Raw genomic sequence first — 25,274 nt, forward strand, 5'->3', positions numbered from 1 at the left:
TTTTTGCTGACAGTGATGAATTGCCTCCTTAAATGCGTGCAATTGTTTGCTTACTGTCTTTCTTGCTAATGTATCTGCCCAGTCCACTTTAGCTAACTATCTTCAGTTCATTGTAATTCCCTGTAAGTTAAATACCATTGTCTCTGAACCAAGGTACTCACACTCAAACTGAGTATTAAATTGGAGCATATTGTGATCACTACTTCCTAAGAAGCCTTTTACTCTTCGGTTATTTATTAAACTTGTCTCATTACCCATTACAGATCAAGGGTGGTCTGTTCTCTGGTTATGTCCATGACACATTGTTCTAGGAAACTATCGCTAGTGCATTCTATGAATTCAGTGTCATATCTACCCTTTCCAACTTGACTGACCCAATCAATATGAAGATTAAAGTCAATAATTATTGCTCTATTCTTTTACATATTCCTGTTATTTGTTGATTTATATCCTTCTCACAGATTGGTTAGGTTTGGGGGTCTGCACACTACTCCTGTGAGAGTCTTCTTTCCCTTGTTTACCTTCATCCAAACGGATTTTACATCATCCCAGCCAAGATCACCTCTCATAAATGTCCTCATTTCATTTCTTCATAAGACTGTTACTCCACCACTTTTTCATTACCTCATAGGTTTCCCCAAAGGGCAGCACGCTGACTCAATGGTTAGCACTGCTGCCCCACAGTGCCAAGTACCAGGGTTTGAATTCACTCTTGGGTGACTGTCTGTGTGGAGTTTGTACATGCACCCCGTATCTGTGTGAATTTCCTCTGGGTAATCAGGTTTCCTCCCAGAGTCTAAAGGTGTACAGGTTAGGTGGACTGGCCAAGCTAAATTGCCCATAGTAACCACGGATGTGGGGTTCAGCCATGGGAAATGTGAGATGACATGGGTAGGATGCTCTTTGGAGGGCCAAATGACCTGCTTCCGTACCATAGGGATTCGATGATTCATGTTGTTCCAAAGGATTTTGTACGATTGTAAGATTAGAAAGGGTTTGTTGATGCTCTAGAGCATATTGATATTAAGAAGGTGGTGGTGGAGGATATCTTGAAAAACACTGAAGTAGCTCCCCGGGGCTGATGGGATCTATTCCAAGATATTGAGGGAGGCAAGAGAGGAGACAGGATACAAAGATCTCTGTCAAGCTAAGATTTTTTTTTAAGAGCAGATTTGTAGCTCGGATTGTGGATGTTGTGGTTTGTTGTTCCACAGACATTTCATTACCCTACTGGGTAATCATCAGTGTGGCCTCCGATGAAGTGCTGTTATGTTTTCCCACCTGTTAAACTCTGGTGTCTGATGAGCTGGATTACTTCACTTCCGGTTTTCCTTCACAATGGAATGCATATGGGGTCTAGCTCTATGCATTTATTGATGGCTTTCTTTGTGGAGTACCATGATTCTAGGAATCCCCATGCTTGTCTCTGCTTTGCTTGCCCCAGGATCCTGGTGTTGTCCCAATCAAATTGGTGGTTCTCCTTATCCATGTGGATGGAGATGAGTGAGTATTGGTCATGTCTTTTTGTTGCCAATTGATGTTCGTGTACCCTTGTGGTTAATTTCCTTCCAGATTGTCCAATGTAGTGTCTGTCACAGCCTCTGTAGAGAATCTTGTGTATGACACTGATCCTGTCCATTGTGGCTAGTGGTCTTTGGTCCGGGTGAGCAGTTGGTGTAGGATTGATCTGGGTTTGTGTGCTATTCTGATGCCCAGTGGTTGTAGGAGCCTTGTGGTCAGTTCAGATGTGTTCCTGATGTAAGGTAGCATGGTGAAGGTTTCGGGGGCATGTAGTATCTTTCCATTGTCGTGTGTGCGATAGGCATCTTCTGACCCAGTTTTTCAGGGCGTATCCGTTGTCTTTGAATACTTGGAAGAGGTACTCTTCTTCTTGGCGTAGCTCTGTGCTGTTGCAGTGTTATTGCCAGTTTAAATAATGTTCTCTCGCAACTTCATGTGTGCGTGTTAGGGTGGTTGCTGTTGAAATTCAGTACTTGGTCAGTGTGTGTGGCTTTCCTGTGTACTAGTAGGAAGTAGAGTTGTTCATGGGTAGTGCCCTGTCATTTAGTGTAGTTCTCCCATTTCCATGCCCATTGAACATGCTTCGCCCACAGGTCTCTAAGATTTTAGAGCAGATTTGTAGCTTGGGTTCTGAATATTGTGATTGGACACAGGAAAGGTGGAGAAGATACTTGCATGTGAAAAAGAATGGATTTATTATGGATAGTCAGCATAAGACCAGGGGAGGTCTTTTCTCACTAATTTGATTGAGTTTTTTGAGGAAACGGAAAAATGATTGAGGAGAGGGCAGTAACTGTTGTCTACATGGACTTTACTAAAACATATGATAAGGTGCTTCATGGTAGGATGGTCTAGAATATTAAGTCAAATGGGATCCATGATGAGTTGGCAAGTTAGATACAAATAGAAGGCAAAGGGTAGTTGTGGAGAGGTATTTTTCTGATTGGAGGTCTGTGACTAGTGGTATTACACAATGATCAGTGCTAAGACCTCCGTTGTTTGTATATATGAATGACAGACAAAAATGTAGGTAGTCTAATTAGTAAGTTTGTAGATGACAAGAAAATCAGAGGAGTTATGGATAGTATGGAAGGTTGTCAAAGGATACAACAGGATATGCACCAGTTGGAAAGTTGGGCAGAGAAATGGTAGATGGAGTTTAATCCAGACAAGTGAGAAATGATCAATTTTGGAAAGTCAAATGCAAGTAGACAGTTTACTGTAAATGGTAGGACCCTTAGGAGCACTGATATACAGAGGGATCTTGGGGTTTAAGTCCATAGCTCCCTGAAAGTGGCAATGCAGGTGGATTAGGAGGTAAAGGAGGAGTACAACATACTTGCCTTCATCGGTCGGAGCACTGAGTATTGAAGTTGGTAAGTCAAGTCGCAGCTATATAAAACTTTGGTTAGGCCACATTTGAGTACTGTGTACAGTTCTGGTCACCACACAATAGGAAGGTCATAAACATGTGAAGAGGGTGCAAAAGAGGCTTACCAGGATATTGCATGGATTAGAATGTATTAGAATGTATTAGCTATAAGGAGAACTTGGACGAACTTGGATTATTTTCGCGAGAGCATCAGAGGCTGAGGGGCAATCGGATCGAAGTGCATAAAATTATGAGAGAGCTGGATAGGGTGAATAGGTGGAGTCTTTATCCCAAGGTAGAAACATCAAAAATTAGGGGGCATGGATTTAAGGTGAGAGGGGAAAAGTTTAAAGGAGATGTGTGAAGCATGTTTTTGTTTAAAAATGACAGAGAGGTAGGTGCTGCCAGGAAAAGGTGATAGACGCAGATATGATAGCAATGTTTTAAGAGGAATTTAGACAGACACATGAACTGGCAGGAACAGACACATACAGGTCATGTACAGGCAGATGGGATTAGTTGAAAATGGCACAGGCATGGTAGGTCATAGGGAGTGTTCCTGTGCTGTACTATTCTATGTTCTACAGTGCTGTTAAGAGCCAAAAATAATACAAAGTTACTTCAGGATGCATCATGGACAGATTAGGTAAGATTACATTCCCTATAGTGTGGAAACAGGCCCTTTGGCCCAACACGTTCACACCGTTCCCTGAAGCATCCCACCCAGACCCATCCCCCTATAACCCACACACCCCTGAACACTACGGACAATTTAGCACGGCCAATCTACCTAGCCTGCACATCTTTGGGCTGTGGGAGGAAACCGGAGCACCCGGAGGAAACCCACGCAGACATGGGGAGAATGTGCAAACTCCACACAGACAGTCGCCAGAGGCTAGAATCGAACCTGGGTCCCTGGCGCTGCGAGGCTGCAGTGTTAACCACTGAGCCACTGTGCCACCCTACAGGGAACAAGGAAAAGCTCAGACTCTGACAGATGAACCTGTTCATACCTATAAACAGAATTGACAGTATGGAAACAGGCCAATCAACCCAATGGTCTACAATGGTGGTGGTACTCCATATGCATTGCTTCCCATCTTCATTCCTTTCACTTTGTCAGTACATCTATCTGTTACACTCTTTCATACACTTTTCCAAAATGCATCTGTAGTGATTGTAAAGGGGTCAGCCAGGTGGACCTCACAGAATACTGGCTCCCTAATTGGACCAGATTAACAGTCCCAATCAGGGAGCCCTGGCTAAAAGATTAAACAAAAAAATGAGCGCCAGCCATCCTGTTCATTCTGAGAGCTTGATCAGTGTCAACGTCTCTCCACATGTAAATAAAGGGTGACTTTGTGATGGGATACCAGCCTGTGTGGAGTTATTTCAGCATCCATACTATTTGCTGGGGCTACCCATAGCTGAAAGCAGCATAAAATGGCCGAAAAGCTGCTCATGGTTGAAAGCACACAAGATGGCCGAAAATAGTTTTTGGTTGACTTAGGTTAGCTTGTTTGGTGCAGTTTGTATTGAATCATAAGTTAGAACAATTGTTGCTCAGTAGATAAAATATACATACAAAATGATCAGAGGATTAGATAGGGTGGACATTGAGAGTCTTTTTCCTAGGATGATGATGTCAGCTTGTACGAGGGGGCACAGCTGCAAATTGAGGGGTGATAGATTTAAGACAGATGTCAGAGGCAGGTTCTTTACTCAGAGTGGTAAGGGTGTGGAATGCCCTGCCTGCCAATGTAGTTAACTCAGCCACATTAGGGACGTTTAAACAGTCCTTGGATAAGCATATGGATGATGATGGGATAGTCTAGGGAGATGGGCTTAGATCAGTTCACAGGTCGGCGCAACATCAAGGGCCTGTTCTGCACTGTATTGTTCTATGTTCTGTGCAAGGTTACAAGATTAAGGCAGTACCAAAGGATCCTGTTACAGACACAGTTGTTTACATTGAGACAGTTGGGAAAGGATACCCTGTGTGTGCTAATAGAAAAATTCCATGCCTAGCTAATTTAAAATTTGAGATTCATCATAAATAGATTTAATCTATTTAGGATTTCCAGACAATCATTGTTGTGGATCTCAAATTAGTTATAGATTTTGACATGTAACCTAAATTTAAAAAAAACAGAATAAGTATTAAAGAGATTCCACTAAAAATCCTCAGGACAAGACAGCCTACACTAAGGGACGGTCCCACACTACTAGCAAGGAGAATTATAGGTGCAGAAGTCAGCAGTATTGGAATGTGTTAAATACAATGCAATGTGAAAGCCCCAGTGATAAAAATAAGGGTGTCTGGTAAATATCATCATGAGATCATGGAAGGCTGAGAGTTGTCTATAAGGTTGCCCATCACTGATTGTACAGTCACATGATTAATTTGACTGGGTGTGTAAGAAATTACGTAATAATATGAATGGTCTGTGATTGTTATAGGCAGACTGAAAACAAATGTAAGTTCATGTCTTTCCTTTTTTCATAGAACATAGAACTGTATAGCACTGGAATGAGGCCTTGGACCCATGTTATGCTAGACATGTTGCCAAATTAAATTAATCCCTTCTGCCTGCCCTTGGTCCACATCCTGCCATTCTTTGCATTTTCATGTGCATATCTAAAAACCTCCGAAATGCCTTTATCATATTTGCCTCCACTACAATACCTGGCAGTGCATTCCAGACTCCTATCACTCTTGGTAAAAAAAACACTCCCCTCTCAGCTTGAGCGCGCCCAAGTATTAGGCACTTCAACTCTGGGAAAAAGATTCTGACCATCAACCCGAACCATACACCTCATAATTTTGCAGACTTTTGACAAGTCTCCCTCAGCCTCCACCGCTCAAGGGAAAACAACCCGAATTTTTCTAGCTTCTCCTTATAGCTCATACCCTTTAATCCAGGTAGCATCCTGGTAAACCTCTTCTGCACCCTCTCCAAAGCAGCCACATCCTACCTGTAATGTGGTGACCAGAACTGAACGTAGCACTCAAAATGTGGCCTAACCAAAGTCTTATAAAGCTGGAACATGGCATCCTGACTCTTGTACTCAATTCCTCGACACGTAAAGGCAAGCATGCTATATGCCTTCTTTACCACCCTATCTATTTGCAAAGCTACTTTCAGGGAGCTGTAGACTTGAACCCCAAGATCCTTCCGTACATCAATGCTGATCAGAGCCCTGTCATTGACTGTATACTTTTCCCTAGCATTTAATCTCCCAAAATGCAGCCCCTCACACTTATTCACATTAAACTCCATCTGCCATTTCTCCACGCATTTTCTGCAACGGACCTAGATTTTGCTGTGTCCTTCAACAACATCCACCAATCTTTATATCATTTGCAAACTTACTAACTCACCCATCTACATTTTCATCCAAGACATTTACTTATATCACAAACAGCAGAGGTCCCAGTACGGATTCCTGTAAAACACCACAAGTCATGGACCTCCAGCCTGATAAAATCCTATCCACCACTACCCTTTGTCTTCTATAGGCAAACCAAATCTTAATCCACACAGCTGAGTCACCGTGGGCCCCACGCATCTTAACCTTCTGGATGAGCCTACCATGAGGGACCTTGTCGAAATCCATGTAAACAACATCTACTGCTCTATCCTTATCAATCACCTCTATCATCTCCTCGAAATATTCAATCAAGTTAGTAAGACTTGACCTGCCCTGCACAAAGTCATACTAATGTCCCTAATTAGGCCATGCTTTTCCAAAATGTGTGTAAATCCTATCCCTAAGAATTCTCTACAATAAGTTCCCAACCACTGAGAGACACACCAGTCTGTAGTTTCCTAGATTATCTCTGTTTCCCTTCCTGAACAGAGGAATAACATTAGCTATTTGCCAGTCCTCCACAACCTCTCCAGTGGCTAGCAAGGATACAAAGATCTTGGTCAAGGCCCCAGCAATCTCCTCTCTTGCCCCTCTCACTAACCTGAGGTAAATACCTTAGGGCTCCAGGGACTTATCCACGTTAATAGTCTTCAAGAGATCCAAACCCACGTCTTTCTTGATCAGAAAATGCTCTGGCATATTAGCATGCTCCACACAAATCTCACTATCCTCCATATCCTTCTCCAGGGTGAATACCGACGCAAAGCACTCAGTTAGGATCTCACCCACATTCTCTGCCTCCAAACACACAAGTTCCTTGCTTTATCCTCGAGTGGTTCTACCTTCTCCCTAGTTATCCTCTATTCATGATGATAAGCTTCTGAGCTTCAATTTCAAGAAACTCTTTGATGCTGGAAGTGGAATCCGGGCATTTAGTGACTTATTTAATCATTCTACCCCAACAATGTTCAATCCACTTTCAGTTTCCACCTATTGCAATTATTCTTGCCTCTCTTTATTCTACCATGATCATCAAGGCTAAGACTCTTCCAAAAAGTCCCTTCTTTGTTCTTTCTAAATTCCAAACTTGCTCCTCTTTTACTTATTGTCTTTAAAATAAGACTCAGAGTAGCCTACTATTTAAGCTTTCCCATGAGTTCAAAATTATAACTTCATACTTCCTTTCATTTTTCCCACAAGTACTATTGTTTTAAATTCTAAGCTGGTCAACAATCCCAAATGCTTTTCTACTTTGGTGTCTTCTTGCAGAATCCTGAACTGTGCTGAAAATCACAATCAGCTGCTCCAGTATTAAAAAGAGAATTACCTTTCCTCTGTTCTTTCATGAACTTCATCTACAATAACATGGGACACGCCTTGAAGATCTGGATCTGCTTCCAGTCGTCTGAGTAGCACTCCTGCAGTGCAGTAAAGCAGCCTTGTACAGGACGTCTGAAAATATGATCAAAATGAGTTTCTAAGATAGACCAATACATATTTAGGATTGAAGGGTAGAAATTATCAATTTTTTTAAATGCACACAAATTGAAGAGAATGTGGGAACAAAAGCTATGCATGAGGCAGGCAATATTACTGAAAAATATCTCCACTAAAGAAAAATACACCACTTTTAAAACATTAATGGTGACTATGCAGAATTTCTACATGCTCAAAGGACAAAAGTGTGATCAAGTGGGGGAAATACAGTACAAGAGTAAATTATGGCAACAATGATAATGACCAAATATATTGCTTTCTCACAACGTTAACTGAAAAACAAATATTGATCAGGTCACCAGTGATAACCCCCTGCGCTCTTCTTCAAAATAATGTTATGGGACCTTTTACATGCACCCAGGTATAAAGGGACCTCAGTCTTATCTGAAAGACAGCACTTCCAGTGGAGCAGTGCTTTCTCAGAATAGCAAGGGAGTGTGGGCTTTGATTTGTGCTAGATCCCTAAAGTGGGACTTGAACCCAGAACCTTTTGACTCAGAAGCAAAAATTACAGCAGAGTTGACAAACATCCATGTAGAAAGAAATTAGAACAGCAGTGAGCATATGAGTGGCAGTGAGAATGAAAATATAAAATTAAGCAGATCAGTTTCACAGCCTTTCAAAAGACATGGACATGTTGCAATTTATGCTTCACACCCGGGAGCTGAGGGTTCTTTTACAATTAGAGGCAGTTAACAAAATTGAACATTAGCATATTCCTTGGGCAAAAGGAATGCATTTGACGAAGCTATTGCAAAGCAGGTAAGAAACGAAGAAATACTGGTTACTGTTACCAACAAACTGTTAAACACTATTGAGACTTTGAAGATTTGTAACAAAATAAGTTTAAAGGTACAAAAAAAGTTGTCTGAGAAAGTCATCTGATCAGTGCAACATCAGTATTTACTAAAAACAGAATCTACCTTTAAACAGAGATAATGGGAACTGCAGATGCTGGAGAATTCCAAGATAATACAATGTGAGGCTGGATGAACACAGCAGGCCAAGCAGCATCTCAGGAGCACAAAAGCTTTTGTGCTCCTGAGATGCTGCTTGGCCTGCTGTGTTCATCCAGCCTCACATTGTATTATCTACTTTTAAACAGCATACTCGAGGAATATCTTTACAATGATAGTGTAATAAAGGCACAGCCAGCAAAGAGTTAAAGGTATGAGATCCTGTTTGGCAAATCATTAGAACATCTGAGTAGTCACTACAGATAATGTGGTCTGATCCCCGAAATAGACTTTGGATTTTTGGAGCACTTACAGGAACTGCTACATGAAAAGGCCTGCTATATAAAAGTCACAGAGTAGAACATGAAAATGGTTAAGAAACTATCTAATATAAGTTATTCAAAAGCAAAATACTGTGATTTCAGAAATCTGAAATATAAACAGAAAATGCTGGAAATACTCAACAGGTCCAGCAGCATGTGCGTGTGGAGGGAAACAGTTAACTTCAAGTCATGACCTTTTACCGAAAAAAAGTTCCAGATTGTTATCTTTTTACTGAAGAGCCAATGATTCCCTCCATGAACATTTCCAGACCTGTGAGTATTTCCAGTTTTGAAATAAACTGGAAATACTCAAGATATGTAATGCCACAGCAGATTTTGTGGGGAGATTGGGTCTCGTGGCGGGGGGGGGGATGCTGAGTAGAGATTTACAAGGATCACTGATTGGATCCCATTATTTCTCATTTTTAATAGTTAAGTTTAACTACATTTGGTCTTATTTGCTTAAAGCTCCAGAAGTGTTTAGGAGTTGGGACATCATGTTGCAGTTATACGGGACATTAATCTGGCCACTTCTGGAGTATGGTGTACGAGTGTAGTCACCCTGCTATAGGAATGATATTATTAAATTGGAGAGGATGCAGAAAAGATGTACAAGAATGTTACCTGGCCTGAAAGGTTCGAATTATAAAGGGGAGGCTGGATTTTTCCCCACTAGAGCACAGCAGGTTGAGGGGTGACCTTATAGAGGTTTATAAAATCATCAGGGGCATAGAAAAGGCGAACAGCAAAGGTGTTTTCCTAGAGTTGGAGAGTCCAAAATTAGAGGCCATAATTTTAAGGAGAGAGGGGAAAAATTTACAAGGAAAATGAGGGGCAACTTTTTCACTCACAGGATAGTTCATATGTGGAATCAACTGCCAGAAGTAGTAGTAGATGCAGGTACAGTTACAACATTTAAAAGACATTCGGATAGGTATGTGAATAGGAAAGGTTTAGAGGGATATGTGCCAGTTGCAGGCAAAAGGGACAAGATTATTTTGGGAAACTTGGTCATCATGGACAAGTTGAACCAAAGGCTCTGTTTCTGTGCTGTATGACTAGATGATTCTATGACAAGTAGCAAAACAATATATAAGAGACTGATAAAAAGATTAGGATTAATATTTTAAGAGATTATAAAGGCAAATAAATACCAATACATTCACAACACCAAAAACAGTTATTATTTGGGATAAAAGTGTACAAAAATTGGAAATTAATTAGAACAGGAGGACTTAGAAAGATCTTGGCATTATCACGATATAGTTTCAATGACCAAAGCAGCACATTAAAGCTTAAACAATTAAGAATTAAAATATTACAATCCCCAGTTCAAAATGGATGAGAAAAGATTACACCAGTTTAACCTTATAGTTCAGAAAAATAGAGAATTCAGCAGCGATCTTCACCGAAATACAAGATAAATTTGTGAATAAAGAAAACAGCAATTTATTTAGAAATTCAAAACAAATGCAGAATATTGAGGCCACAGTGAAAAAAAAAGATAAAATCTTGAATAAATAACAGTAAATAGTTTATTTTTAAGTGATAAACGTTGGGAATAGTCAATCAATTTATGTTGCAGTTACAGCTTGTAATGAGTCTTGCCAGGAGACCTGTTACATTATGTCATGCTCGCCTGTCTTGTGCAATCCTCACACCTTGCTGCAGCCTCTCTGCCACAACTCTGAAACAGCCTCAATCTGACCAACCCTAGTTTGGTCCATCTTTCCGGTGACATCCACTTTGCCTTCAAGAAGAGATCTCCATAGTTTCTCAACTCTGATCAAATGGCCATAATTAAGATAGCATGCAAAAATGTTGGGGTTATTCAATGAATGATTAAAATATGCATGAGGGATATGCACTTCAATTGAATAGTTGATTCATAATTACATTTTAAGTCTCAGATTCAAAATAATTTTGGAAATATGAGGAGGGAGCATAAAAATGATCGGTTCCACCAACTTGATTGATGTGGACTTCCTGGTGTTGGACAGGGGTGGACAAGGTCAGAACTCACGTGACAGAAAGGCAAATAATCAATGTACTATTTGTGAGAACCTGACAGGCACTACATAATTTGTTTAACAACAGAACAGTTTGCAATAATTCTTGATGACATGAATTATGAGTGCTTTATCAGAAGTATTTTACAAAGACCCAGTCTTGTGACATTGGTTTGAATAACTGATCTGAATCCTGAAGGTGGAGAAGAATGAGGAGGAATCTGTCTCCCTCTGATCAATCTCAGAGAGCTCCTAGGAGTCGTATTGAGATCAAATTGTTTAGAGGAAGCCTTTAATTAACACACCCGCAATTACAGGCTTGAAAATTTTTCAATCATGGGCATGTCATTAGGACAAACACAATATTCAAACCTCTAACTGCGCAGTGTATCCAAACACAGATAAATCATTTTTAATGTGCTTTACTTTTAATGCAGAATATATATATATATATATCTGTTCAAATATGGTCCCTCAACTATAAACTAAAAATTTAGCACGACTTAGCAGCTCCCCAGTTCTAAGTGAGCAGCTAGAGATCGAAGTATTTCCTTAAATTAAAGTGCTGCTCTCATATTGCCTGTAGTGTTCAGGGATGTGTAGGTGTTATAGCAGGGTGGGTCTGGGTGGGATGCTTTGAGGTTCAGTGTGGTCTTGTTGGGCCAAAGGGCCTTTTCCCACACTGTAGGGATTCTATGATCATATACTCAAGGCAAAACATAAACCAGTAATAGATTTCTACACACTTTGAGAGAGTTGGAATGCAAGAGCAGAAATGTACTGCCGAGATCGCGTAAGGCACCAGTCTGACTGCACTTGGAATATTGTGAACAACTTGGAGCCCATATCTAAGGATGGACGTGCTGGCCTTGGAGAGGGTCCAGAGGTCATTTACAAGAATGAAGGGGGATGAAGGGCTTGCCATATGATGAGTGGTTGAGGTCTCTTGGTCTCCACTCAATGGAGTTTAGAAGAATCTGGAGGGATTTCATTGAAACTTACAGAATACTGAGGGGCCTGGATAGAATGGACATGGAGAAGATGTTTCTCACTGAAAGAGAGACCAGGATCCAAGGGTATAGCCTTGGAGCAAAAGGATGCTTTAGAACGGAGGTGAGGAGGAATTTCTTCAGCCAGAGGGTGGTGAATCTGTGGAATGCATTGCCACAGAAAGCTGTGGAGGCCAAGTCATTTTATGTAATTTTTAAAGACAGGCAAGTTCTTGATTAGCAAGGGGATCAAAGTTTACAGGGAGAAGGCAGGAGAATGTGGTTGAGAAACACATCAGCCATGATCAAATGGAGGACAAACCCGAGGGGCCAAATAGCCTAATTCTGCTCCTATGTCTTATGATCTAAATTTGAAGCAATCAATAAGAAGAAGAAATGGCAGTTGTACAAAGTTTGGAATCATTTTTGAAATCACAATGAACTGAACATCCCCAACCTCCCAAAATGTACAATACCCAAGAAAAGCACAGAATCACTTAGTGGAGATTGTCTGAAGACATGTGGGTGTGCTTCATTGAAGTGGTGTGCAGCAATATTAGACTGACAACAAGGCAGCAGAGGCCCTGGCAGCAATTAAGGAAATGGGGCTTGTTTCAGATAACATCAAACAGATCATCAAGATAATGGTATACAAGATAATGAGAGGCATAGATAGAGTTGATAGCCAGAGACTATTTCCCAGGACAGAAATGGCTAGCACGAGGGGTCATAGTTTTAAGCTGGTTGGTGGAAAGTATAGAGGGGATGTCAGAGGCAGGTTCTTTACGCAGAGAGTTGTGAGAGCATGGAATGCGTTGCCAGCAGCAGTTGTGGAAGCAAGGTCATTGGGGTCATTTAAGAGACTGCTGGACATGTATATGGTCACAGAAATTTGAGGGTGCATACATGAGGATCAATGGTCGGCACAACATTGTGGGCTGAAGGGCCTGTTCTGTGCTGTACTGTTCTATGTTCTATCAGGGAGGCCCAATCTAAAATTCAGTTGGTATTGAGACACTTTTTTTTTGGACTGTGACTTCTGTGCGCTCCCGCTTGAATGGTTACATGGAGAGTGTTCTGCAATTATGGCAGCACCTCCAGGAAGTTGCAGTTTGCATGGATGACAAAATGGTCAGAAGGACAGTACCTCCCACTGGCCAGCCAGCAGCTGTGCCGATCTAAAAAGACCATAATTCACGAAGCTAATTGTTCAGAGAAAAACATAATAATGTCTTCACATTTAAACTGCTCTCTACACACAAACAGCAAACTAACATTTTTCACCCAAATTGTAACATCCAAACAAACCTGGGAAGTGAGCGTAAAATTATTACTTATTTGATAAATATATACCAACCTTCACACTTTCAAGTCTAATCTGATATCCGACACTACCTCCTAGCCTCTCGATTCGTTCTTTGGCTACTCGCTCAGCTACAGAAATAGCAGAAATTCTTCGAGGTTGAGTACATATGATGTTGGCAACCATTGCAGGAGAACCATTAAGAGAGTCATCCAGGATAAATTGAGGAATCTGAGTTGTCTTTCCACACCTGAGGAAATTTGAAATTAAAATGACTTATTTCCATATCTGTCAAACTTTCCAAGGCTGTGGTAATGCAAATAAATAGCTTCCTCTATATTTGAACAGGATAAGGGTGAACAGACTGCATATTTGTGGAAAATTAACCATCCAACAAAAAGGATAAAAACATATTTTGAATTCTGAACAATTCATTAATACACTAAGTAGGTAATCTGTCATTACATAAAGAAAGATGGTTGTGGTTACTGAAGGTCAGTCATTTCAGTTCCAGGACATCAGCTCCAACTCAGCAGAGAAAGGGAGGCAGCAGCATGACAAATTGAGAGGGGTTTACTAGTTTAACAGCTGCAGCTTCAGGGTTTGCTGGTCAGGGGAACAAATCAAACAGTTGCTTCACAGGGAAGTAGTGAGTTAATAGGTTTGCAATTTTAAAATGTACATTTTTTCTGAAGAAGGGATTAACTGGAAACAACAAGAATAAGTGCATGGCAGGGCCAATATAATGAAGTAATATAATTAATATAAGTGGGGTATGGGAAGTAAAATTACCATAAGGGAAATATATGTACAGCATTCTTATATATGCAAAATTAATATTTTAAGAAAGGGATGTAACCAAAGGGCTTAAAGGAAGTCATGGCAGCAAAGCTTGCACCTGCGATAAGCTTTTTCTGTGCTACATATCAAATCTTGGAAGCGTTAGTTGTTCGGGTGGTCACATATGCAGTAAGTGTGTCAGCTACTGGCCAACTTCATTTCAGAGCTGAAGGTTCAGGGGAGTTCACTTTGAAGCCTCGCAATGCTGAGTATGTTGTGGACAGCATGGTCAGTGAGGTGGTCACACTGCAGGGGAAGAATGAACAGACAGAAAGGAATGTCCACCATGCAGAGTACAGGAAGGCATGCACTACAGGAGTCTCCTGTGCTCATCCCCCTTTTTAACAGATGTACAGTTCTGGATACCAGAGGGGAAGATGACTGCACATGAGAAAGCAATGTGAACCAGCTTCACGGCACAAGTGGGTCTGCTGCACACGAGGAGAGAAATAATAAAGGCAGGGCTATAGTGACTGGGGTTTCAGTTGTGACAAGTATTTCTGCAGCTGCAAAAAAAGACTCCAGGCTGGGATGTTGCTTTCTTGGTGCCAGGGTCAAGGATGTCACTGAACAGCTGCAGAGCATTCTGATGCGGGAGGGCAATCAGATGGATACTGTAGTATTCTGATGAAGGGTCTAGGCCTGAAACGTCAGCTTTTGTGCTCCTGAGATGCTGCTTGGCCTGCTGTGTTCATCTAGCCTCACCTTTTATTATCTTGGAATTCTCCAGCATCTGCAGTTCCCATTATCTCTGATACTGTAGTACATATTGGTACCAACAGCATTGTTAGAAAAAGGGATGATGTCCTTCTAGCAAAATTTAGCAAGTTAGGAAGTAGATTAAAATTAGGACTCCAAAACTAGCAATTTCTGGTTGTGAGTACAGAAATTGATTAGTCCAGATGAATGCGTGGCTGCAGAGATGGTGTAAGAGGGAGGGCTTTAGATTTCTGGGACATGGAGACTGCTTTTGGGAGCAATGGGACGAGGTGAATGGGTTGCACCTGAGCCAGACTGTGACCAGGATCTTACAGAGAGGTTTGCTGATGCTGTTTGACTGCATGTCATTTCACAGGTGGGGTGCGATCCTGAAAGAATGTCCAGCAGGGGGAGCTGCAAAGCCAAAATGAGAAGAGACAACAAGTGAGTAAGGAAGGCAGAGAAATTATAGGTCAGATCAGATACAAGGGAGATTGGCAAGGTTGGATAGTGTTTATTTTAATGCATTGAGAGCCACGCATTCATCTGGACTAATCAATTTCTGTACTCACAACCAGAAATTGCTAGTTTTGGAGTCCTAATTTTAATCTACTTCCTAACTTGCTAAATTTTGCTAGAAGGACATCATCCCTTTTTCTAACAATGCTGTTGGTACCAATATGTACTACAGTATCCATCTGATTGCCCTCCCGCATCAGAATGCTCTGCAGCTGTTCAGTGACATCCTTGACCCTGGCACCAAGAAAGGTGAGAGCACAAGTTGGGCTATGATGTAATTGCTGTCACTGAAACATGGTTAAGAAGGGCGACAGAATTGGCAGCTCAATATTCCAGAAGAGAGGGTCCTCAGGCCAGACAGCTCACCACCACATTCTCAAGGGTAACTTGGGATGGGCAACAAATGCTAGCCCAACCAGCAACACCCAAACCCCACGAATAAATATAAAAAAAACTCCCCCTTAGCTTCAAATACTCCCATTACTTTAACAAAGAAAAAGTTAGTACAGGCAAAGAGAATTAGTGGCAGAAGCTGAAACTTGAAACAAAGTGAACAGAAAATTATCATAACCACTAACTGTTATTAAGGGCTTTAAAAATTAATTTATTTGTTCATGGATGTCACTAACAAACTCAGAATTTACTGTCAGTCCCTGAGATGATGGTAGTGATCAGTCTTCTTGATGTGCTTTAGTCTATCTGGTAAAGGTGCTCCAGTGCTGTTAGGCAAGGGATTCAGCATTTTGATCCACAGAATGGCTATATAGATCCAAGTCAACATGGTGTGCGACTTGCATGGGATCTTGGAGATAATGGTGTTCCAATGCACCTGTTGGTCTTGTCAATTTAGGTTGAGAGTTGCAGACAGGCTAACTAGGAGGCCTTGGCAAGTTTAGATTCCTTACAATGTGGAAACAGGCCGTTCGGCCCAACAACACCGCCCCTTGAAACATCCCACCCAGACCCATTCCCCTAAAACCCACACACCCCTGAACACTACGCGCAATTTAGCACGGCCAATCCACCTAGCCTGCACATCTTTGGACTGTGGGGGGAAAACAGGAGCACCCGGAGGAAACCCACGCAGACACAGGGAGAATGTGCAAACTCCACACAGACAATCACCCAAGGCTGGAATCGAACCTGGGTCCCTGGTGCCGTGAGGCTGCAGCGCTAACCACTGAGCCACTGTGCTGCCCGTGCAACCTGAAGATTGTGCAGTCTGTGGCCAAGGTACACTGGTAGTGGATATTCAAGGTGGTGGATGGCCAGACAATCAGTCTGCTTTGTCCAAAAGCTTTTGCAAACACATCCACCCACGCAAGTTGAACACATTCATCATACTGTGCAATTTGTGTTCAAGTTTCTCCAATGAAGCTCAATTTAATGTGCACTTTTTAACGTGCTCAAATTACTACCAAATTTTATTCTGGCACAGGTAATTGACAAATATTACTCTTCCTATGATGTGCATACTTGAACCATCAGAAAATGCTGAGCAATTTATGCAGACATAAAAGTAATTAAGCACGCCAACATAGGAACATTCCCATTTCCCCTTCCCTTAAACTTACCCTGTCATACCACTCACTACCAGGACCTGGGCCTTGTTCAGTAAATTCAAGATTGTGTCTCTCTCACGAAACGCTGGAAGTTTTTTCCTTTCGTGCAACATTATCTGATATTGTCTGGAAGACTAAAACAGTAATATCTTTCAGGGAATACATCTTAAAGATGATACATAGAACTCAACGGGAAACATGCCATTTTGCCTAACTTGTTTATATCAGTGTTTACTCTCCAATTGAGCAAATAATTCTAATCACACTTATCCACCTACTCTCAAAAACTTTCAACACCTTTTCTTCAACTGGATCTTGAACAATGACCTAGTTTCTGCCTCAATCAGTAACTCAAAGTGAATCCCGTAGCCTCTCAATTCCCCACTAAGATGATTCTCTTGCTCTACATTTTAAATTTTCTATTTACATCTACTTACAATGATATCTCCTTGTTCTTGACACCTAAACTACTTGAAACGATCATCTTAAATAGGGTCCTATTGCTCCAAAATGTGCTGATATTTCATCTAGCATATCCAGTCATAACTAGAGAATCTTTTCTAATGGCTTCTTTGTCCACTTCTGTATCTTAATATTGGGTGTCACACAAAGCCGAGAATAAATCATCTTCTTTGGTCTGGTGCTCCTACTGAGATTTCATCAAGGGTTGCTTTTTGTTTTCCAGGGGCAACTTTGTCATTCTCACTAACTCCTTTACAAGGTGATGTAGTCACTCAATAACTTTACCTTTTGTTGATGAACAGGCTGTTTGGGTACTCTGTGAAGCAGAATTGGAAGAATTCATTCATATCCTTGTTATTTATCAGCATTCCACTAAATTTAACGCCACAACATGCACAGAAAGCATTGATTTCTTGGTCACCACAGCCGGCCTAAGTTAGAACATATTACTTTCAAAATAACAAGAATATACATAAAGCCTAAACACACCTTCTACATTGGCAAGGTCACAGCCAGTACACTTCCATAGCAAATTCACAAAGCTGGAATGTTTTAACGGAGTATTTACGACTCTTTTTACTGCATCTCAAATCTTTAAAACTAAGATTTAAATTTAACAATTGATACTGTATATTACAAGAGCATCCACTACATTTCTTCCCATGTAGCACCTGAACATATGCAGTCTTAAGCTCAACATACCACATTCACTTGCAAGTAATTAATTAGCTCAGGTGATTTCAAGTTTTCCCCATTCCAAGTTGGCACAATGATCCTTTGGTGTCAACTGTGCTCTCTTCTTTGCAGCCTCCGTCCTTCCCACTCCCGTTTTTATCCCCATCTCTGCCAACACTTGCAACTTTCCTATCTTCTCCCCCTCACCTTACAGCAACCACAGTTTGCTCTCCCCACAGCCTTTCCCTTCCTCATCAACATCCTTGGCAGTCACCATCCCCCACTTCTTCTCCACAGTGCAGCTTACTCGCCTCTCTACTCTCCATAGCACTCTTGAAACTTGCCTGTTTCTACCACCTCCTGGTGGCCTCCCCATCTCTCCCAAACCTTTTCCTCGCCCTCCACCCTAATTATCCCACAATCCTTGCTGCCTCCCTGCCTCCTCCCTCCCCTGCCCTCTCAGACCAAGCAGGCAGATATCAACCTCATAAATGAGACAACTCCCTCATCCAGCCTCAGCAGGCTGATCCTGGCTCTGAAAAGACTGCTGCTAGTTCCTGGACCCCTCAACCCCTCCCTGATGGCAGATGTTTCCCATTGCCTCTCTCTAACAATCAGCACTACATATCTAACAACTCACTGTGTGTGGGGTGGTAGTAGTGTAGTGGTAATGTGGCAGCTGTATGCAACTGTGACCATATAATACCATTGTTGATTATTGTAAAGACATAGCTGCTTCACTAATGTCCTTTAGCACAGGAAACCTGTTGTAATTACCTGAGTTGGCCTATATGTGACTGCAGACGCACAATAATGTGGTTGACTCTTCAGTACAGAAACTAAATGTTGCCTTAGCCCACATCCCATGAATGGTACAGAGAGAAAAAAAGTCCCAGGCTGTTTTTTTCCTGTACTAGTGAGCCTAACAGCAGCAAAGCAAGCCGTTAGAGAACCAGTCTTTGACTGGATGAGAAGATTCTCAATGTTTGTTTCCATACAACTGACAAGAGCAACTTTTCTGATTTGTTGCCCCACTGACTGAATTTTCCAGGGAATTTGGGGATATTTTGGAGCAGATTTTCTCCCATCTTCATGTATTTTGTGCACTAGCATTACCCAAAAAAATCTACCTTTGTCCCTTTTCATTCTCCATTGATAAACTGCCTCTTGCCAATAACATTTGAAAATGAAGCATCAGGTCCTGCACATGCACTGTTGACACGCAACTTTACCACACCAGTGTTATTCTTGACCCCGCTGTCTCTGGTTTGTTCAACCAATGTTGAATAAGCAGAAATTTCTTCCTATTGCATACCAGAAAGACCAAAGCCATGGAGCCTGCAAAAATCTCCATTCATAGAATGATACAGTACAGAAAAGGCTCTTTGGCTCATCAGGTCAGATTCACTAACAACTGAATCCATCCTTCTCCCTAGCTACTGTCTTCAGTTGAACCTTTGCAATGCTGGTGCCCTACCTGATTAAGTTGTGCTTCCAAATCCCATACAATTCATTCTTTTACATATGTAATATTACCCATCAATACTACAGCTCAGCTTATAGAACAGTGGTTCATGGTATCTTACAGAACATCATGAGACCATCCAGCCAATCATATATGTGGGCTCTTAGAATAAAGCCAAACAGTTTAGTCCTTCGTGCAGCTTTTTCCCTATCTTGCTGCAAATTAGTTTTCTTCATACCCAATTGCATTCTGACTGAATCCTAGAAAACTTAATCCTACAGCCCTTTCAGGGCAGTGCATTCAGGATTCTAACAACCCCTTGTGTTAAAAAATAAAATTCCATCACTTCCCCCAGTAATTTTTTGGCAATTATTTTAAACTTTTGACCTCTGGTTATGGCCCACTTGTTAGAGGAAATACTTTCTTGCCATTAGTTCTATCAAAATCCCCCAATTCTGAAAGTTTCACTGAGATATCCAATAACTTGTTCTGCTCTAAAAGGAGGACAATTCCAGTTTCTGTAATCTCTCCATATAAACGAAATACCTCAAACCTGATATCAGACTGATAAACAGCATCTGTACTCTTTCAGGGTCTTGGACAACACCTTTTACAAGGATGTCCAGAATTGTACAGAAGATACCAGGTGAGGCCTAATTAAGAAGTTTGTACATATTTAGTATGACTTTCTCATTTTCATACTCCATTCTAAAAATCACTCTAAGCTACTCAATGCACTACTTACAAAGCCAAGAATTTTATGCATATTCTTAATTACCTTAACATCTTTCCCTTTCCATCCTCAAATATTTGTGAATCTGCTTCTCCATGTAAAAACAACTCCCTTGAAAACAGCATCATCAGGCATTGTTTCCAAAATGCATCACTTCACATTCTTTCCTATTAAATGGCACCTGTCACACATTCAACCATCTCACCAGGTTATGTTTTCTGGAAGTCTGCTGTTATCATGCTCAATATTTACTACTTTGGCAAGTTTGGCATCTTTCGCAAATTTTGAAATTCTATTCCCTGAATACAAAGTCAAAGATGTTCATGCAAATGTAAGAAACAGTTTGGCCCTGATAGCAAATCTTGAGACAGCCAATCAGGGGGGAAAGTAAAAAAAAATCAATTCACTGCCTCCTATCCATCAAGTAACTTCGTACCCAAGTTTCCACTGTTTCTTTAACACAGCGTGCTTCTGTTTACTGAATGACGTACCTTGTCAAATACCTTTTGAAAATCAGTGTTTAGATCTATTACACAATCTTCATCAACTGTCTCTGCTACTTCATCAACAAATTCAATAAAGTTATTCAAACATGATTTAACTTTCATAAATTCATGCTGTTTCAATCCCTTATAGCCCATGTTTCTCCAAGAATGAAATTGTCATCTGTAGCCAAAACCTTCAATTGGACCTCTGTAAAGTCTGGCCACAATTCCTCCTCCAGTTGGCTTCCAAGTCATATTTTCTGTAAATCTGAAATCCTGCAAAACTTTACCACCTACTGCCTAACATCATACCATTCAGCTATTCAGCCCTGTGCTCTCATATCTACATTATTCCTTATTTAGCAAGGTCTCAGTTTTAAAATTCACACACTTATTTTCAAATCTTTCCACAGCTTCATCCTTCCTGATGTCTATTGCCTCCTCCAGTCATTTAATCCTGAAAGATCTTGGGCTTCTTGCACACCCCCATTTCCATCACCTCAACAGTCACCAGTTGCTGGCCTCAAGCTCTGGAATATCTCCCCAGTCCTCTCTGCCTCTATGTTCCCAACTTTAATATGTTACTTAAAACTCTTTGACCAAGTATCTGGTCACTCATTCTAATGGCGTCATCGCCAAATTTGGAGTCAAAATTCTCCTGGGATGTTCGAATATTTTAATGTGAAAGTAGTTATATAAGTGCAAATTGGTACTTGAATGTGACATGAGCCAATTTCTTTGGGTCTTTAGCTGTATTTTCTCATACCACAATATCAGACACTAACTTTGAATTGTAAAGGTAGTCAGTCATCGCTGTGAAATAATTAATTGAAATGATCAAATTATACAAGAGTAAATTCCATCTAACTGGTAGTCTGTGCTTTTATTGAAGGAAGAGCTTTTTTAGCAAAAGAATAAAAAACAGTATTTATTGCCTAATGCTTATGAGAAAAAGAACAAAATATACTACTATTAATCATCATACACGTGTTCTGTGTCAAATAAAACTGGAACATGGATGAAGTTACCTGTTTCGCTTGAAACTGTTTACAAAGCTTTTGGTTTTCCCTATATACATTCTCCAGTTTCCAGTTATACTTCTTCAACTGTTTCTTCTTAAGATACACATAACTCTCTGTTTCCATAACCACAGCCTCAGGCTCTTCTTCCTGCAAGTCATCATCTTCCAATTCTGCTCCAGTATAAGCTTTAACTGCAATTACAAAACATCAAACATGTCTGTTAAAAAAAGCAAAATCTGAACTACAATGAAAACCATACCATGGCCAAGTGCTACCTCTGGTTCAGAGGTCACACTCCTGGCTCCAAGTCAAAAGGGTTTGGGTTCAAGGCTTAGACTAGAAACTTGACCTGATATGCCCATTTCACCCTTGATGGTGTGCTGCACAGTTGGAGATGCTGCTTTTCAGATGGGACAATAAACTGCTATCATCACTTCATCAGTGGGTGTAGAAGATTCTATTACTTTATTCAAAGGAGCCAGGGAAGATCTTATAGCTGTCACTACCAATACTTAGCCCTCAACCATTATCACAAGAGCAAAAATTTAGTCAATAATTTAATTGGTATTTGTGGAAACTTTATATTTGCAGGTTAGCTGCCATGATTTGTACATTGCTCGTAGGAACAATGCTTCATTGGTTATGAAGGATTTTGGGACATACTCAGGCTAGGAAAGGCATCGTTTCTCAAAATAAATGGGTTGTGGGTAAATTCATCCATTGAAATCACTTGGGAAAATTCAAGTATGGGAACAACCAATTACAGAAGAGTCATCTGTCAGTAGAATAGACAGAATTGGTAACAAGCTGATCCTCGAACCACAGATTTTCTCATGTGCTGAACCTATTAGCAACAAATGTAGGAAAAGAAACTGCCTGTGATTGGAGTCACAGTGAGCAACTGACTATCAGAGTGAGTAAAATAAAAAAATGAGCAAACTAGTCAGCTGGATGGGGGTGTGGGATTGGTTACGGCCGGACTGGGGTGGCAGGAAGGAGGAAATACAGTATTAACTACGATCCAGGAAAACTTCAACTCACTGAGGTAATGAAACATTCGAAAACAAACAGGGAATTTCCAGTTTCAGGCTGCTTTTTTTCCATCAACTATATGGGGAAAAGGGGCATTGTTTAGCTTAGTTGGCCAGATGGACAGTTTGAGATGCAGAGTGATGCCAACAGTATATGTTCAATTCCTGTACCAAGTAAAGTTACCTTGAAGGACTTCACTTCACAATTTTTCCCCTTGGGTGAGACTTGGTCACCCTTTGGTTAAACCACCACAAGGTCATTTCTCTCTAATGAGAGTGCAGCCCTGTCATCCAATAGGACTATGGTGACTTTACCTTTTATATGGAGTTTTATTTAAAATTTATTCAAAGGATGCTTATGGTGGCATTTATCATCCATCCTTAATGCCACACAGGAGGATGTTACTGTACTGAACATTATATCAATTGTAAATTTAAATTTGAGATTGAGAAATGAAATGAATAGTAACTGCCTGGTTAAAATATTCCAGTCTGATGGAAGTGATTAGCCGCAATGTCACCAGTCTACAGGTGGTGTGTTTAGGGCTTTTAATTTAGAAGTATGCATCAGTTATTTTAAGAAAATAAAACTAATCTTGCTAACTTGTGCCTGTTGTCTTGCGTCAAATTAAATATGATGTCAAAAAAATTAATGCTTTCCAATGTATTGTGGCTTTAATCTTATTGGAGGGTCAACACATTAATGAAGATTGTGATGAATTCTGCTTTTGTGCAATTCCAAATACACTAGATATAAATACAGAAGATATTATAACTACGTAAGTGAATCACCAAAATGATTTAATGAGAACGATAAAGTAAAAAAAAAAAATTCACCCACAGGAAAAATCTCTTGGAGACACAAACAAAAAAAAACTGTTCAATTGTGAAACTAAAGCAAATATAAACAAATTGACTCAGCATCTCCTCACCCTCCAAGAGTGAATTTAGGTACAAGACTTGCCTGCTGTACTGTTCCCAAGTCTGAAAATCTCAGCACCCTGGAATTTTGTCTCGTGTTTAAAATAATGTTTCAACTTTCACTGTAGGAAATATACTATTTAGCAAATTAATTTCTTCAGTACCCAAGGAGTTACTCCTTAACCAACAAGTCATAGCTTGTGCTTTACCCAGTCTGCAATAAAACTTTTCAGGGTGAAATGGGTCCCACAAAATATCTCAGACCACAGGTCCCAACAGTACCTGCCAGGTGCTGATCAAGAGGATATTTGCGAGGTGTTTGTTCACCATTAGTTTGTTCAATCGACAGAGCGAGCGGAACAGGAGGCACACTGTATTTATGGGACGTTTCAAGAAGCAGTTCATTCATTTTCACTTCATTTTCCAAACACATGATTAAAGTGTGAACCACTGGTTCATGAGTTTTTGCAGCTAACAAGGCCTCTCCATAGAGATGTTCAGTTATAAGCAAACGGCAAGCTTGAGGCAGGAAGTCATTAGTAGTAGAGAAAGCTAAAAGTGGGGCCTCGTATGGATATTTATTATTCGGCGGAAATCGGATCTCAAGCGTGTACAAAAGAGCATTGCTGTCACAACGCAAATGTTTATCCTCCTTCTTTTCTCCCTTTGAAGGAAGGTCATGTCTGAACTTACATCTTGACCCAAAACGGCAACCGCCTTTGAGATAATACTGACAAACGTCATTCAGAGTCCTTACTGTCACGTCTTCGGTCTCACACTTTTGAAATTTATTAAGTCCCTGTGTCAGGAACGCAAGTGCCAATTCAATAGTCCAGACCCGGTTTTGAATACGTTCAGAGAATTTGCTCTCAAAAATGGAGCTAAGAACGAGAGCTTCTTCTTGCCTCCTCTCCACACAATCCTCCAAGCCAATATTACCAGATCTGGGAGAGGCCTTGATTCTATCTTTGAACTTTTCCCTAAAGCACAATTGCAATAGATATTCCAAAGATGTTCCTGCATCTCCATCAAACATCTTGAGTGCTGACTTGCAATGGTCTGCATGAAAACCATACCTAAATTAAAAATAAGCATGTTATTTTTATCGTTCATATTTTACTGAGTATATTCAGTGCAACATAAAATGTTTCTGTAACACAATATATTACCAAAAACTCTTGCAATAGTCATCATTTTCAGTGCAATTAGAAAAACAGTATGCTGTCATGATAAACACTCAGGGAATTTCAGCTAAAGCTATTTATTTGAACAGCTCTTAAAAACTTTGCTGCTAAATAACCCAAATATAAATACAAAAAAAAACTCAAGATGCTCAAAATCTGAACCAAAACAGTAAACACACTGCAGGTCAGCCAGCATGTCAATTATGGCTCAACTGACAATGCTCTCACCTCCAAGTCACAAAATTCTTCGTTCAACCAGTGTTTGTACAAACATCAAAGCTGATGACCCGGATGGAATATTGCACTTTTCAGGTGAGACATTAAACCAAGGCCT

General features: G+C 40.6%; 1 protein-coding gene across 7 annotated transcripts in view; it reads right to left on the reverse strand.

The window, feature by feature from the left end:
• dhx57 (DEAH (Asp-Glu-Ala-Asp/His) box polypeptide 57) overlaps positions 1-25,274 on the reverse strand; it is a 118,437-nt gene that overhangs the window by 65,601 nt on the left and 27,562 nt on the right. For all 7 annotated transcript variants that reach the window (XM_048536123.2, XM_048536125.2, XM_048536124.2 and 4 more), the window contains exons 5-9: positions 24,039-24,832; positions 21,811-21,995; positions 16,975-17,096; positions 13,397-13,592; positions 7,593-7,717 (exon numbers count right to left, since the gene is read on the reverse strand). In XM_048536123.2, the coding sequence (XP_048392080.2) occupies positions 7,593-7,717; positions 13,397-13,592; positions 16,975-17,096; positions 21,811-21,995; positions 24,039-24,832 (1,422 nt within the window). The remainder of the gene's footprint in view (positions 1-7,592; positions 7,718-13,396; positions 13,593-16,974; positions 17,097-21,810; positions 21,996-24,038; positions 24,833-25,274) is intronic.

Source organism: Stegostoma tigrinum, chromosome 9 (assembly GCF_030684315.1).
Source record: "Stegostoma tigrinum isolate sSteTig4 chromosome 9, sSteTig4.hap1, whole genome shotgun sequence".
Taxonomy (NCBI): Eukaryota; Metazoa; Chordata; class Chondrichthyes; order Orectolobiformes; family Stegostomatidae; genus Stegostoma; species Stegostoma tigrinum.